The sequence below is a fragment of the Octopus bimaculoides genome, chromosome 30, assembly GCF_046866305.1.
Source record: "Octopus bimaculoides isolate indiv1 chromosome 30, ASM4686630v1, whole genome shotgun sequence".
In the NCBI taxonomy this organism is placed as follows: Eukaryota; Metazoa; Mollusca; class Cephalopoda; order Octopoda; family Octopodidae; genus Octopus; species Octopus bimaculoides.
Window position 1 is genome coordinate 9,219,437 of NC_142957.1, and position 17,500 is coordinate 9,236,936.

Genomic DNA, 17,500 nt, shown 5'->3' on the forward strand with positions numbered 1-17,500 from the left:
GTTGCTGTTGATGATGATGTTACGGATGCTGTTTTTGTAGTTGCTGTTTTTATACTTGCCGTTTTCGCTGTTGCTATAACCTTGTTGTTGTTCCTCTTCTCATACCCACTTTCTCTGTCGATGGCGGATCGTCTCTACAATAAGAAAAAAAAACAAAGAAAATCTCAAGTCAACAAATAACAAAAAACAATGCTTTAACGACGGATTAGCAAACACACAACACGGCTAGAGTTACAGTTTTAACCTTGTAGCATTCAAACTGGCCATATCCAGCCTAAATATTTTACCTGTTATATGTTAAAACCAGCCAGATGCAGCCTTTCAAACTTACCCTGCAATGTCATTCTAAAAATAAACACGGCTAGAATTACAGTTTTAACCTTGTAGCATTCAAACTGGCCATATCCAGCCTAAATATTTTACTTGTTATATGTTAAAACCAGCCAGATCCAGTCTCTCACACTTACCCTACAATGTCATTCTAAAAATAAACAAGCACATCATGGAAATTTTGAAACTACAAGATAGTGCTTGATTCATTGAAAACAATATGAATTACATTTGACAGAATGTGCAATTTACAAGGAAAGACCCAGAGGAGCAGTTACAGGGTAGCCAAATGTCACATAAGCGCCTAAGAAATTAGTAATCACAATTGTATGGGTGATAATTTCTAGGAGAAGTTAAACGTGTTTTGAAGAATATAAGAATAATAGAAAATGGAGACAAATACTCAAGATGAAGTAGTTGTATGCTGTCAACTTAATGTGACAGTCCCCTGAAGGGAATAATACTACTGTTGGTTAGCCCTAGGAAGCTGCACCGCTTCCTGTCGGCCTTGACACATTTCCTGTGTCCTTATGTTTACAAGGTGGTGCAGCTTCCTAGGTCAAAACAACAGTAGTATTATTCCCTTCAGGGGACTGTCACATTAAGTTGACAGCATACAACTACTTCATCGTATCGCTACTGCATAAATCTCTCTGAGAGATTTAGAAATGTATTATTTCTAAATACTCAAGATGTTACTCAAATCATTTATATCACCGAAATACGTTTCGATAGATACATTAAGAATAAATCTGAGAGGACGGATAATGTGGAAAAATGCACCAGTCTCATTAGGGAGGATATAAACAACACTTGCACGTTAATTTCACGAGCAGCAGGCTGTTCCGTTGATCGGATCAACTGGAACCCTCGACGTCGTAAGCGACGGGAGTGCCAACAACAACAACAACAACAACAACATATTATTGTTATTACAGTTATTGAGCAAAACCCTTTCACCATTAAGGATATAGTTGCTATGCGAGGATATATCGTCTGTAGGAAGTTAATGGTGTCGGAGAAACCAATATGGATACAATGTGTGTTGAGAAAAGCGTGGTATCTGGAATTTTTGAGAAAGTTCCTTTAGATGGCTTGACAAAAAAGGTAGGTAAGGTTACTATTAACTTGTTTTCCATATGGAATAATAAACTAAATAGTTTTACTAGGGTCAGGCGATTTATAGGGAGATTTCTCATTAAAATACCTGTTTTTTTTTACAGAAGCGTTACCTCCCTTAGACTGTTTATTTTTAAATTTTCCAAAATTAGGATTTTGGCTGTTTCAATATAAAGGGCTTTTACCTAGATTATGACCTGCGGGAGAAACATTATAAGTATTATTATTATCAATTAACGTGCGTTTTCTATGCTGTCATGGGTTGGACGGTTTGACTGAGGTCTGGAGAGCCAGTGGCTGCACCAGGCTCCAATCAAGTCTGGCAGAGTTTCTACAGCTGGATGCCTTTCCTAATGCCAACCACTCCAAGAGTGTGGTGGGTGCTTTTTATGTGCCACCAGCACAGGAGCCAGTAAGGTGGGCCTGGCAATGATCACGTTTGGATGGTGCTTTTTACGTGCCACTTGCACAAGAGCCAGTCAGGAGGTACTGGCATCGGTCACAATCAGTTAGTGCTTTGTGACCGATATATATATATATATATATATGCATATATATATATATATATATATATATATATATATATATATATATATATATATATATATATGCATATATATATATATATATATATATATATATATATATATATATATATATATATATATATATATATATGATATATATATAAGATTAAGAGCTGAAAGAAATACTGTAAATAATTTTTTCTGACACTCTGACAATAAAACTAATATTCTTTCTAATTTTGGCACAAGGCCATCAATTTCGAGGGGAGGGGCAAGTTGATTGCATCGACCACAGTACTTGACTGGCAGGGGTTGTAAATAATTGATTGGAACCTTTCCAATCAATTATTTTCTTAACAATCAATTAATTTTAATTGGGATACAAGCCAATCAATTTATTGCAATTAATTGTCGATTATTTTGCTGAACATAAAAAACACCGTATATTTTGGAGTGTTAGGCTTCGATTTAGATAAGAGCCAAAATGATGATAGGAAAATAAAAGGCACGTTTTATAGTTTCCAAAAACTTTATTATCAGAAAACGTTCAAAGTTCAATTTTATTGATTTAGAATAGGGAACAAACAATACGTGTACTTTAACATTGTACGGAAGTTTTGGTGACCGGTAGTTACAGTAAATATTAACCCATTTTTGTAGAAAATTTCATTAAAAAATATCCATTTTTCTGGAAGTTATGAGGCAACAAATTCGGGGTTGAGGGTACACTTCTACAGGAACGATCCTCGTTATATCATGCGCATAGGCATCTAGGAGTATAATACCTTCTAGTGATGTGTTAGTGGAGGCGCAATAGCCCAGTGGTTACGGCAGCGGAATCGCGGTCATAGGATGGCAGTTTCGATTCCCAGACCAGGCGTTGTGAGTGTTTATTGAGCGAAAACACCTAAAAGTTCCACGAGGCTCCGGCAGGGGATGGTGGTGGCGAACCCTGCTGTAATCTTCCACCACAACTGTCTCTCACTCTTACTTCCTGTTTCTGTTGTGCCTGTAATTCAAAGGGGTCAGCCTTGTCACACTCTGTGTCACGCTGAATATCCCCCGAGAACTACGTTAAGGGTACACGTGTCTGTGGAGTGCTCAGCCACTTGCACGTTAATTTCACGAGCAGGCTGTTCCGTTGATCGGATCAACTGGAACCCTCGATGTCGTAAGCGACGGAGTGCCAACAACAACAACAACAACAACAGTGATGTGTTAACTATTTGGGAAATAGCAGTTGAGGCACACCATTCAATGAGATACCGAGCTATGAACTCCAATGAAAAGACAATTTAGTGACTTGCAAAAGTCGACCGATGATAATCAAATGCAAAAATCACCACCATCGCCATCACCACAACAATCGTCATCACCAAGAAGTAATGTGGAGAAAGAGATTTAGAAATACAATGTTTAACAGAGTTAGAAATACAATATTCTGTGGGGGGGGGGGGGTGAGGTTAAAGAAAGGTAAAGAGAGGGCGTGAGAGAGAGAGGGGGGAAAAGAGGAAGAGTGGCGTGTAAATAAACGTGGGGGAAAGAACGTATAATTATATTTATTTTGTAGTTAACAAATTAGTTTGGAGGGAGTAATAGAAAGAGAGAAATGCTGAAACTCACCTATTATAATCTCACTGAAATCCAGACTAGCAATTAACACCAAAAGGAAAAATAAAGATATTTAAGAAGAAGAAAATAAAAGTATATATTTCAGACGTATGAAGAATAATGATTGATGCACTTCCGCACGTCGTATTTATTTTGTCTTTCATTGAAAACTTGTGAACTTCTGTTTTGATGAATGGAAGGTCGTTAAGTCTTGCGCTCGGTGAGTTTATGTGACCTGCTGTTGTATCTCTTCTGTGCTGGCAATCAATAAGTTCACTGAGACGTTAGCAATGCTTTGCGAGAGCGAGGTCACATGGTTAGTCCTCAACAAAATGACAAAAAAAAAAGGGGGGGGGGTGTAAGAAGAAAGATCAAAGTCTACCCCTTTAATGTAGACCTACTGATGTGCTTGTTTGTAATGCTCTGGGCTGTCAGTGTTCTGTATATTTTACTGCTGGGTCAGTATTAAATAACCGAATGAATATGTGGACTGGTATATAGAGAAAGGTTGGACAAAAATAATGGAGTATCGTAGCATCATAGTTTTGAAATATCTATAAAACCGTCAAAAGCTTGTTTATTTCTATGGTTTTTGATTTATTATTAGTGTTGCTCAATATGTTTTGCTGAAATTGCAGTTTCTTTTCAGATACCATCAGAAAAAGGTAATTAAAATTCATTAAAATGACAGACCTATTGGACTTTCAAAGAGGTCAAATTGGTGCTCGTATGGCAGGTGCTAGCATAAAGAAAAACAGTCCAAATGTTTGGCGTATCAAGTAGTACTGTCTCGAAAGTAATGTCAGCCTTTGAGAAAGAGGGAAAAACCTCCTCATCGAAACAAAACTCCAGAAGAAAACCAAAACTTTCAGATAGGGACCATCAGACTCTTATGCGAATTGTTAGAAAGGATCACAAAAGTACAGCTCCCAAAATTACTGCAGTGCTTTTAAATAAAGTATATAAGTATATATATATATATATATATATATATATATATCTACGCAGGAGTGGCTGTGTGGTAAGTAGCTTGCTTACCAACCACATGGTTCCGGGTTCATTCCCACTGCGTGGCACCTTGGGCAAGTGTCTTCTACTATACCCTTGGGCCGACCAAAGCCTTGTGAGTGGATTTGGTAGACGGAAACTGAAAGAAGCCTGTCGTATATATGTATATATATATATATATATATATGTTTGTGTGTCTGTGTTTGTCCCCCCAACATCGCTTGACAACCGATGCTGGTGTGTTTACGTCCCCGTAACTTAGCGGTTCGGCAAAAAGAGACTGATAGAATAAGTACTAGGCGTCCAAAGAATAAGTCCTGGGGTCGATTTACTCGACTAAAGGCGGTGCTCCAGCATGGCCACAGTCGAATGACTGAAACAAGTAAAAAAAAAAAAATTAAAAAAAAAAAAATTAAAAAACGTAAAATTAAAACAGAACACAAAGGATTCTGCGGTACACGTGTTTCAAGAATAATTCTTTGTGATATAATTCTTGGGAAAGAATATATTTGCGGCTGAAGATAGCTTTATACCATCCTGTCTATCAACTATATACCCATATAGTGATGCAACGACTGTTTGTGTATAAAGCTTGAAACACGTGTACCGCGGAATCCTTTGTGTTCTGTTTTAATATATTCCTTCACCTCGGCCACTATCTGGCATATACAGGTGCTTGCAATTATCAAGTATTACATCTAATATTTGCTCTACCTATATATATATATATATATATATCAAAAAATAAGCAACACGGATTTCAAAAGTGATTGCAGTACGCACGTTTCATGCTACTTCAATTTATTTAAGTAATGCGAGCATTACCTTAAATAAATTGAAGTAGCATGAAACGTGTGTACTGCAATCACCTTTGAAATCCGTGTTGCTTATTTTTTGATTTTAATCACCTCTCCTTTTGGGATACGATATTCGGGTGCCTACGCATAAGTACCATATTCAACCTTGAATCTATATATATCATACTCTTAACTCTTTTACTTGTTTCAGTCATTTGACTGTGGCCATGCTGGAGCACCGCCTTTAGTCGAAGAAACCAACCCCAGGACTTACTCTTTGTAAGTCTAGTACTTCTATTGGTCTCTTTTGCTGAACCGCTAAGTTACAGGAATGTAAACACACCAACATCAGTTGTCAAGCGATGGAGGGGGTGGGGGGGACAAACACAGATACAAAGACACACACATATAAATAGATACACACACACACACACACACACACACACATATATATAATATAGATAATATATAAATATATGCATATATCCATGCATATATGTACATACCTACATCTATATGTATACATACATGTATATATCATCATCATCATCATCATCATCGTTTAACGTCCGCTTTCCATGCTAGCATGGGTTGGACGATTTGACTGAGGTCTGGTGAAACCGGATGGCTACACCAGGCTCCAGTCTAATTTGGCAGAGTTTCTACAGCTGGATGCCCTTCCTAACGCCAACCACTCAGAGAGTGTAGTGGGTGCTTTTACGTGTCACCCGCACGAAAACGGCCACGCTCGAAATGGTGTCTTTTATGTGCCACCCGCACAAGCCAGTCCAGGGGCACTGGCAACGATCTCGCTCGAAAATCCTACGGGAGCCAGTCAGGCGGTACTGGCAACGGCCACGCTCAAAATGGTGCATCTCATGTGCCACCCGCACAAGAGCCAGTCCAGGGGCACTGGCAACGATCTTACTTGGCTTGCCGGGTCTTCTCACGCACAGCACATTTCCAAAGGTCTCGGTCAGTAGTCATCGCCTCGGTGAGGCCCAATGTACGAAGGTCTTGCCTCACCACCTCAGCCCAGGTCTTCCTGGGCCTACCTCTTCCACGGGTTCCCTCAACTGTTAGGGTGTGGCACTTTTTCACGCAGCTATCCTCATCCATTCTCACCACATGTCCATACCAGCGCAATCGTCTCTCTTGCACACCACAACTGATGCTTCTAATATTCAGCTTTTCTCTCAAGATACTTACACTCTGACGGGTATTCACATTGACATTACACATCCAACGGAGCATACTGGCTTCATTCCTTGCGAGCTTACGTATGTCCTCAGCAGTTACAGCCCATGTTTCACTGCCATGTAGCATGGCTGTTCGTCTACAACATCCACTCTCCGAGCTTTTGTGTGCTTAAGGGTATTGTAAAAGACACTTGCCCAAGGTGCCACGCAGTGGGACTGAACCCGGAACCATGTGGTTGGTAAGCAAGCTACTTTATTTCATTTCAATTTGCCATAAAGGCAGTACACAGAGAGTAGCTACGGGCTGGACAAAAACATTAATGAGATGAAATGGATGATAAATATGATGGTATAATGAGAGAAGACAAAAGCCGCCCGCCGAACTTTGCTTCTCTATAACACTGTTCTTTATAAAATTAAATTTTCACATTGAGGCTATGAACCTCGTACATAAAAAGTCATAAATTAAGGCATTTGCCTCTTATGATTTTTCATTACACAACATGAGGCACTCGTCCTCTTAGGTTTTTTCGCCTGATATAGCCTTCACTTCTCTCAAGCAAAACGATGGGTCTGGGTCGGGCCACTTTTCAATACTGAATTCGCCGAGGGGGAAGGAATTCACCAACGCACTTATGTGCCTACTCGACACGACCTCCGCAGACACCTGCGGAGGCCAGTCCGGATCCTTAGTACAGGTGAGGACTCCCTCTCTCTGACGCTTCCTTTTATTCACAAATTTCTGCAGGGCCCCTCCCTTTCGGAATAGGATTAGCCGATCCTTTTCCTCACAGGGTGAGCCCACAGCTTCTACTGTCAGCGGCACAATTCCCGCCGACCTGCTTTCCTCCGTTGGTGGCACAATTCCCACCAACGGAGTGTCGGGACATGCCGGCGGTGCACTATCGAGCACCGGCCGTGCCTCGTTCTTTTTCTTCTTTTTCTTTGGGGCCACTGGAGTAGGGCGTACTTCCGCCTTAGCCAGAAGGTCCTCCTCCTCACCCCTACTTACCACACAGCCACTCCTGCAGTTTAAAAATTTTTTTTTTATAATACATGTGCATGTTATCAGAAATGAACTTACATGCACCCAAATGTAGCTAAATAATTTACTGATTGCTAATTTTCAGCCTGCTGTTAATTTGGGGCCCTAGTTTGTCTATGAGGATAGCCTCCTTAATTCTTAGATTTCCCAAATTTCTGTCATTGGCCTCAATTGTGACAGCTATGCTTTTATCGGTGTTCTGGCAACTGTCTAGATGCTTTCTGAAGGAGGAGGCTCACGTGTTTAGATGGTCTTTGATGCGAATGTATAACGGTCTTGTTGTGCTACCCACATAGAACTTATCGCATTTGTTACATTGTTTTCTATACACAACATTTACCCATTGGAGCTTCATGAGACCACTGCAGAGACATTCCCCCCCCCTCCACCAGGCTTATATATATATGGGAGAATATACAAATAATAACAACAGACGAGGACAGGTGGTGTAAATAACAAAAGTATATATTAGTATGACGCTCGGGAATACGGAAAGTCTTTGACGTTTCGAGCTACGCTCTTCAACAGAAAGAATACGGAGACAAGGAGAAAAACACGGAGAAAAAAAATTGAATAGTGTTCAGTCAACGGTCAATCATAATATATATATATATATATATATATATATATATATATATATATATATATATATATATATATATATATATATATATATATATATATAATAAGATGAGAAAATATAGAGGTTATCAATAAATTAGTATTCATTAATTAAAAAATTGACCAACATCCTTTACAGCTATTTCAATTTCTGACTTTCAGAAAATTAATTAAATTAAATTAAAAATTATTTGAAAGTCGAATCACTTCAGAGGTAGATAAAGATATACAAAATAGGTTTTCAATTCTTGCATGTTGAGTAAACGGCTGAAAACCATTCACTGATAAAATTTATACATAAAGAACAGAGCATAAAAATGGTAGAGACCTTAGAAGGGGAGTAAGGTCTTGTAAGGGAGTAAGGTCGTGGAAAATTGTAATGTAAGAATATAACAATATATTCATCTAGTGTGTTAAGTGTAAGAAAACTCAAGTAGATATAATTGGTGAAAATGTCATATTGTGCTATTATGTCTATCCCTATTAAATCAATATAAAATTAGTATGTAGAGTTTAATTGGTGTATAGTTATTGATATTTAATTAAGGTGGAGAACATTCAGGCAATCTATTACATGTAGTAAAGATTACTTGCCAAAATGATATAGCAGTCCTGGTCTAGGATGAATGTTGCTGTAATTTAGCCCCAGGAGACATCGTCTCCAGCTGGCTATACGACACGATCTATGTCCTTACATTTTCGAACAAGGGAATCTAGCACCCCCACTCAGCTCAAAACAATATCGGTTTATCGCGATTTCCGAGTTATTTCCCTTCATCAGCACAGAATAATTGTTTGGTTATAGGTGGCACGCTGCCAAATTCCTGTTCGAAATATATAGTTTTCACAGTGACAACTAGTCACTGATTTATAAATTAGAAAATTACTATTTTTAAATCTCACAACATAGCAACATTAGTCCTAAACCAGGACTGCCATGTTATGTTGGCAAACAATCTTTACAACAAAGTACTGTTGCTGAATATCTCTTTGTTTGACTGAAGCCAACGAGTGAAATTAGTAAAAGATAGAGAGAAAAACGACAACGGTTATTTTTTCAATTTTTATTCTTCACACTTCGGACCATTTTCAATAGTTTTTTTGAACTGTATTTGATGGATTTCAGAAATCCTGCCGTAAGGATTGTCTTTATGCTCTGACTATAACTGGAACGTTTCACTATGTCCGAGATACATTTAGCAACGTATGTCCCACAATGGGGATCATTAGCAAGGTTACGTAGGACATCTTCTGTATCGGGGATGGCACGGTTATGGTTACAGAGAGAGACTAAATTAATGTGGACTGTTTTAGGGAGCAGGTTCAAGTGATGGTATTGTGAGATGTGATTTGGGTACTGTTCGTAGGTCTGTCGCACTGGGTTGTAGAAAACATGTTCCTCAGATTCTAGGATTTTGGAATACATGGAACGGAACTTGGGGATATTAGGAACCACAATGTTTGATACTTTGTTTCGATCTTCACCAATTGACATCCGGAAGTCACCGGAGTATGAGAGGTTGGCGATGCTCATGTACAGCTCCTCTTCGGTGAACGTGTCCGGCAGTTGTAGAAGTGCTGCATGCACAGCGCTGTGGAGGTTGTTGTCAAGGGCAACAATCAACTCGGGGTTTGTGGGCTGTTTTAATGTCAACACCGGTTTGTGCAGTCGACCACTCATGTATAACGTCTCCCAGTCCAAAAGATCTACGATCAGTCTCTCGGTGCTTACGACGCCGTATTTGATCAGCCTGGCACCAAGCGTGACGAGGGTGTTGAAGTAAATCCCAGCGCCATATTGCTGCTGGATGTGGGTGATGGCACGCGTACCCATAAACTTTAACGCCGAGTAATGGCGACGGTTCATCTGCAGGTTCTCGTTATGCCAGGCAATAGGGTCATCAACAACGAAGATAAAATCCACCATGTTTTTACTCATGTGTTCTGTACCCTGTTGTTGGAATGCCCCAGAGCCATAAGCAAATGAGCACTGGATACCATCGGGGAAAGCAGGCAAAATTTTCTGGCTGAAGTACTCATTTAGGCTTTCAAGACCATCAGTGATAGTTGGTGTGTACAAAGGCAAAATAGTGCTGGCGCGGGATGAGCTTGCTCGCAGAGGAAAAACAAACAGTGGAAGTCTTCTTGGAACGGAGAGACATTGCGAGACCTTGAATGGTCTGGCAGAATGAGTGGCCCGCCATGAGAAACCAGCCAGTCGTGTTGCAGCAATATTCAATGACGACATTTATATAATGTTTAATCTCTGGTCAGATTTTCACTTTGTGTTAATATCAGCAGGGCTTGGTTTCAAGCCAATTAGACAGATTTATTGAAATTGGGACCCTGCACCAAGAGAGGGCCGCACCCACACACTCAAGCAGAGGGCGCTACGATAAATTTTTAATATATCATTACAGCTACTGTTGTCCTATTGGAGCCTCGAGCCCTCAACACATTTTGGGGCTGGGGTTGGCGTATCACACAAAGCATAAAACATGAATTTTCAGCGTTTGTAGAGTAAGAGGGTCCCGCCGACAATTCTCTAATTGGGCCCTTCGCTTCCTAGTGCCGGCCTTGAGGACCAGAGGTAGTAGTAGTAGTTGTTGTTGTGGAGGTAGCAGCAGGTGTATTGAGGTTATCGGTTTCTTTGTAAAACACCCCCAGACTCTGAACCTCTTGTCGCTTCAGCAGATCAAGCTTTTTCTTACCATTTCTGATGATGTGTTCAATCTGAAGAATGTTGGTCCTCGGTATGGTCATGTTGCGACGGAACTCATCACAGATGTAAGATTTGAAACCAGGCTTGTTACGTGTGGCACGCAGAAGTTGTCGATACAGACTCAACACTTCCAGTTGCAATTTACTGTGCACCATCACCCATTTGCACGGAACTTTCAAATTACTGTCAGCAACGCTTCACATCCATAGAGTCGTGGTGGGCATATATCTGGATTGGATGAGAAAAAAAAAAAAATTTTTTTAAATCTCTATATATAACAACTGTTTCTGACATGGCACAAGGTCAGAAATTTAGGGGATTGGAGTAATCTAATCAACCCTTTAGCATTAAAACAGACCATGTCCAGCCCAAATGTTCTGTTTTATGGTCAAACCAGCCAGATCAGTACTCTTGTACCTACCCTACAATGTCATTCTACAAACAAACAGGAGCAGGAGTAGCTGTGTGGTAAGAAGCTTGATTCCCTAACAACATGGTTCCTGGTTCAGTCTTATTGTCTGGCACCTTGGGCAAGTGTCCTCTACTATAGCCTTGTGAGTGGATTTGATAGATGGAAACTGGAAGAAGCCTGACGCATGTGTGTATGTGTGTGTATAGGCATAGGCATGACTCTTTGGTAAGAAGTTTCCTCCCCAACCACATGGTTCAGGGTTCAGTCCTACCACATAGCACCTTGCTAGATGGAAACTGAAAGAAACTGGAGTGGAACTCCAGGACACACAGCAATCATATCAACAAATTTGTTAATTGTTTGGTGATGGGCCTCCAAGATCAGTTCATGAATTTTCGTGATGCTTTCATTCATTCGGGAGGTCAATGACTGCCCTGAACGAAGTTGGTCTTCAAGCGACAAGTGACCATTCCTAAAGCATGGAAAACCACCTGTGTTTTGCGCACAGCAGTGCCCTTCTAAGTTGTTTGAAGCATAACAAATGCTTTGATCACCATTTTCACCAGCTGAAAATAGAATTTCATGGAAGCACACTGTCCCTTCATTTCAGCCATCGCAAAAATTGACAAACAGGGGAGAAGCCCGGCGACACAAAGACACAACATGAGGTAGTGCAACTTTACAGGCTGACACCATCGTTTAACGTCCGTTTTCCATGCTGGCATGGGTTGGACGATTTGACTGAGGACTGGTGAAACCGGATGGCTGCACCAGGCTCCAATCTGATTTGGCAGAGTTTCTACAGCTGGATGCCCTTCCTAACGCCAACCACTCCGAGAGTGTAGTGGGTGCTTTTATGTGCCATCGGGGGTTTTTTATGTGCCATGGGGTTTTTTATGTGCCATGGGGTTTTTTATGTGCCATGGGGTTTTTTAAGTGCCCCTGCAGAGGAGCCAGTCCAGCGGCAATGACAACGACCTTGCTCAAATGTAGTTTTTCACATGCCACAGGCACAAGTGCCAGTACGACGATGGTGGTAACGATCATGCTCGAATGGTGCTTTTTACGTGCCACCAGCACGGGAACCAGTCAGCGGCCCTGACAACGATCCTGCTTAAATGGTGCTTAATATAAATGCCCTATATTACTAGGGTATTTATATTACGGGTATTACTTAGCGTTCCGGTAGCACGGATGCCAGTCAGGCGGTGCTGTCATCAGCCACGTCAGCGAATTTGATTTTGATTTCACTTGCCTCAACAGGTCTTCGCAAGCAGAGTTTAGTGTCCAATGAAAGAATGGTACGCATAAGTGGGCTGGTTATACCTCTGGCATAGGCCACGAGTTATGGTCTCACTTGGGTTGCTGGGTCTTCTCAAGCACAGCATATTTCCAGAGGTCTCGGTCACTAGTCATTGCCTCGGTGAGGCCTAATGTTCGAAGGTCATGCTTCACCACCTCATCCCAGGTCTTCCTGGGTCTACCTCTTCCACGGGTTCCCTCAACTGCTAGGGTGTGGCACTTTTTTGCACAGCTATCCTCATCCATTTTCACCACATGACCATACCAGCGCAATCGTCTCTCTTGTACACCACATGTGATGCTTCTTAGGTCCAACTTTTCTCTCAAGGTACTTACACTCTGTTGAGTATGCACACTGACATTACACATCCAGCGGAGAATAGTGGCTTCATTCTTTGCAAGCTTACGCATGTCCTCAGCAGTCGCGGCCCATGTTTCACTGCCATGTAGCATGGCTGTTCGTACACACGCATCAAACAGTCTACCTTTTACTCTGAGCGAGAGGCCCTTTGTCACCAGCAGAGGTAGGAGCCCTCTGAACTTTGCCCAGGCTATTCTTAATATATATATATATATTATATATATATATATATATATATATATATATATTAAGAATAATTCTGGTAAATGATAAATAAGGAATCTAAGCATGTTCTGTTTGAAGTTCACCACCTTAACATCTGTTCAATCTCAAGCACAGATTTTTTAATTAATTTTTTTTAACTAAACAGTTTGAAACTTCGGATAACGGTTGAAGGTGTAGCGTAGAACACAGTTCACTCTTAGTATTTTTGACAAAATTTTGTATTTTAGAAGTTATTTTGTGTTAAAGTTATCGTATTTGGCTAATTTTAACCAATCAACGACGTGTATTCAGCTGAAGAAAATTACTGCTGCAGTTTGCGAACAACAACTTCCGGCTTATTATTTATAAGAAATTATTACTGAGGCAGACCAACGACAGAGCCTGTATGTGGTTGCATAACCTGCTAGAAATAGTAGCCAAACTTTTTTATATACCGAATAGAGAAACCTCTGACACATTCAATCAGTATCCGAACTTTGAAACTGTTTAGTTAAAAAAAAAAATAATAATTAAAAAAATCTGTGCTTGAAATTGAAAAGGTCCAGACAATATGATGTCCATTGTTTATAGATTATACAAGATCTTTGTTACAAGCACTTGTACCAATGATATTTAAAATCTGAAGGTTAACTCGATTTCAGCCTAAGAAATTATGGCAAACCAATATTTATCTTTCGGATTTCGACGATTTTCGGATTTGCCTTTCATCCTTTCGGATTCGATAAATTAAGTACCAGTTGCGTACTGGAGTCGATCTAATCGACTGCCCCTCCCCGCCCCCTCTTGTAGAAAAGAATATTGAGCAAATGTGGGGTGTACGCACCGATTCCTAATAAACGTAAATGTTTGTACGTGTACAGACAAGGAAACGGTCGACAGTGACTCCAGTTTGGGCTCGATCTCTTTCGTCAGACTGAATCTAAGGAAAGCGATCAAACCGAAACTAAACATGTTCTCTACCAAAAGTATTGAGTAATTATTCAAATTTAATGCCGTTTGTGCGTGCTTATATATATATATATATATATATATATATATATATATATATATATATATATATATATTTATATATATATATATATATATATATATTGTTTTATATTCAAATACATATAACTTGATATAGAAGATAAATACACGTATATACTTGAGTGTGTGCAAGATATCTATTTAGTAATTTCGTTCCCTGTATACAATATATTCCTAATCAGAGTTCTTTAATCCCGAGTAATAAAATGACCCAAATTATCCGATATAACATGAATAAGACACTATAAACTTACGTGTGATATTGATGACCTTTCCTCCTCATGTCGTCTTCTGTTCGGTGAAGCGGTTAGATAATAAGGGGGAAATCACTCTAGTGTTATGTCCCTTCGTCGAGGTGTTTTTTTTTTGTTTTTGCTTTTGCTACACGTTCGTTCCTCGAAGGATAAAGGAGTCAATCGTAATATACCACGAATTAAAGCTGTAGGAAGCAGTGGCGGGTGGGGTGGGGGGACGTAGTCGAGTAAATTCTTTCGTCACTGTAAAATGTTTGTGTTTGTGTTAATGTTAGAAAAAAAAAAAAAACCCTGAAACAAGCTCAAAGTGGCGAAAAAAATTGAGAGACGGAGTTGGGAAGCCTTCCAGAGGCGATAAATGGTTCAGTCCCCCGTTGCTCCGCTCAGGCGAACCATACACGTTTGTGGGTGAAACGCTTGTGACCCTGAGATACCCGCTGACGATATGGAAGAGTTTCCAGCATTGCGATGGATTTAGCAGAGTTTGCGGAACCTTTGAGCAACTCCAACTGTTTCTGTTTGCGGCTAAGCATCTCTGATATTTAATTCACACACACATACCAATTATAAATTTTATAGATATCTATCTAATAAGGCCGTGAGCTATCAGAATCGGGTCAATATAAAGTTTAAGACCCGTCAACGAAAACAGAAAACAGACTACTAGGTGACGAGAAAAAAAAAATTGCGCAAACGAACGTAGTGTGGTGGGGGAGGGAACTTTCGGAAAATTCGAGGGATCCGATTTTTCCCTCATAACTTTCAGCACAAATTACGATTATAAAAAAATTTGTGGGGAAAATATTTTCCGAAGGGACTGTCGGAAAATTCACACGATCCGTTTTTTTTCCCCCCTCTCATAATTAAAAAAAATCTGGCCGTCAAATTGAAAAGATCCGATGAGAGAGAGAGAGATACATCATATTGTAACTTTCATTACGAATGTATAAGACAACAGAAGCCCAGCTCCAGCCGAATCAGCAAAAAATGCCTTAGGAATGAGAACCCAGGGTTGGGTCCGAAATTCTACCAGGACACCTGGTGAAGGCTGGAGAGCAAATCAGCCAAAATGTTGTGGTAACAGCAAACAAAATGCCGACACATATCTGTCCAATGTAAATAATGTACAGAATCCCTCACCTCTAAAATAAACAACATTATTTTTTAAAGCCTAATACTTATTCTATCGGTCTGTTTTGCTGAACTGCTAAGTTACAGGGATGTAAACAAACTAACATTAGTCATTAAGTGGTGGTGGGGGACAAACACACACACGTGCGCATATACATATATATACACACACACGTGCGCATATACATATATATACACACACACACATACATATCTATACACACATGCACATATACATATATATACACATGCGCATATACATATATATACACACACACGTGCGCATATACATATATATACACACACACGTGCGCATATACATATATATATACACACACAATGGGTTTCTTCCAGTTTCTGTCTACCAAATCCATTCACAAGGATTTGGTCAATCCGAGGCTATAGTAGAAGACACTTTGTCCAAGGTGCCACACAGTGGGACTGAACCTGGAACCATGTGGTTAGGAAGCAAGCTTCTTACCACACAGCCACGCCAAAAAGCAAAAACACGTTTGCTGAAGTATTATTCAGTACCCTTAATATTTAGAATCTTTTCGGGTGTTTATGTAGACTCCCAGTGGTTAAATATTGATCAGTTTGCTGATCTCTGCTGTAGGCATTTATTACTAAGGGGTTAAAAGGGTCGTTTCGTAGGATTTGTCCAGTTGTATGACTAGAGTGTTGGGCGTTAGTGGTTACCATCACTGCAACCACCACCACCACCACCACTACTACTTCTATTAATTATACACCATCAATAACCGCACTGCTATCCCAACCACTACAGCTACTCCCAATACCACCCACCATCATAACAATTACCCCTCTTTACCACCATCACTACTTTTTAAAGCCTAATACTTATTCTATTGGTCTCTTTTGCTGAACTGCTAAGTTACAGGGATGTAAACAAACTAACACTAGTCATCAAGTGGTGGTGGGGGACAAACACACACACATCATCATCATCATCATCATCATCATCATCGTTTAACGTCCGCTTTCCATGCTGGCATGGGTTGGACGATTTGACTGAGGACTGGTGAAACCGGATGGCAACACCAGGCTCCAGTCTGATTTGGCAGAGTTTCTACAGCTGGATGCCCTTCCTAACGCCAACCACTCAGAGAGTGTAGTGGGTGCTTTTACGTGTCACCCACACGAAGGCCAGTCAGGCGGTACTGGCAACGGCCACGCTCAAAATGGTGTCTTTTATGTGCCACCCGCACAAGAGCCAGTCCAGGGGCACTGGCAGCGATCTCACTTGGCTTGCCGGGTCTTCTCACGCACAGCACATTTCCAAAGGTCTCGGTCAGTAGTCATCGCCTCGGTGAGGGCCAATGTTCGAAGGTCTTGCCTCACCACCTCAGCCCAGGTCTTCCTGGGCCTACCTCTTCCACGGGTTCCCTCAACTGTTAGGGTGTGGCACTTTTTCACGCAGCTATCCTCATCCATTCTCACCACATGTCCATACCAGCGCAATCGTCTCTCTTGCAGACCACAACTGATGCTTCTTATGTTCAGCTTTTCTCTCAAGATACTTACACTCTGACGGGTATTCACATTGACATTACACATCCAACGGAGCATACTGGCTTCATTCCTTGCGAGCTTACGCATGTCCTCAGCAGTCACAGCCCATGTTTCACTGCCATGTAGCATGGATGTTCAATGATATATATATACACACATATATATATATATACCCACTAACACCACCACCACCACCACCAGCATCACTAGCAACACCCCAATCACTCCTTCCACCACCACTACAACCACTACCATCAGCACCACCACCCTGACC

At 40.6% G+C, this 17,500-nt stretch overlaps 3 protein-coding genes across 5 annotated transcripts in view; 1 reads left to right on the forward strand and 2 right to left on the reverse strand.

Annotated features, from left to right (window-relative positions):
- LOC106881808 (acyl-coenzyme A amino acid N-acyltransferase 1) overlaps positions 1-17,500 on the reverse strand; it is a 47,932-nt gene that overhangs the window by 3,993 nt on the left and 26,439 nt on the right. Inside the window, exons 1-2 of one of the 3 annotated variants that reach the window (XM_089346393.1) lie at positions 14,563-14,613; positions 1-134 (exon numbers count right to left, since the gene is read on the reverse strand). The exon at positions 1-134 is cut by the window's left edge and continues 3,993 nt beyond it. The gene's annotated coding sequence lies outside the window, so the exon portion shown is untranslated. Of the gene's footprint in view, positions 135-3,599; positions 4,033-14,562; positions 14,614-17,500 lie in introns of those variants that run through there. The other 2 variants (XM_089346392.1, XM_089346394.1) reach the window with 2 other exon arrangements.
- The window catches only part of LOC106881805 (uncharacterized), a 27,229-nt gene continuing 10,936 nt past the window's right edge, over positions 1,208-17,500 (forward strand). The window contains exon 1 of the mRNA XM_089346398.1: positions 1,208-1,437. The gene's annotated coding sequence lies outside the window, so the exon portion shown is untranslated. The remainder of the gene's footprint in view (positions 1,438-17,500) is intronic.
- On the reverse strand, positions 8,345-14,613 carry LOC106881807 (phosphatidate cytidylyltransferase, mitochondrial). Its single transcript, XM_089346396.1, has 2 exons — positions 14,563-14,613; positions 8,345-11,207 (listed from the first exon to the last, which is right to left on the reverse strand). Exon 2 carries the CDS (start codon positions 10,503-10,505, stop codon positions 9,315-9,317), a length of 1,191 nt encoding a protein of 396 aa, XP_089202522.1. The 5' UTR covers positions 10,506-11,207; positions 14,563-14,613; the 3' UTR covers positions 8,345-9,314.

Bases quoted from the DNA above. Each gene is read 5' to 3' on its own strand.
- LOC106881807 (XM_089346396.1), bottom strand. From the start codon at position 10,505: ATGTCGTCATTGAATATTGCTGCAACACGACTGGCTGGTTTCTCATGG.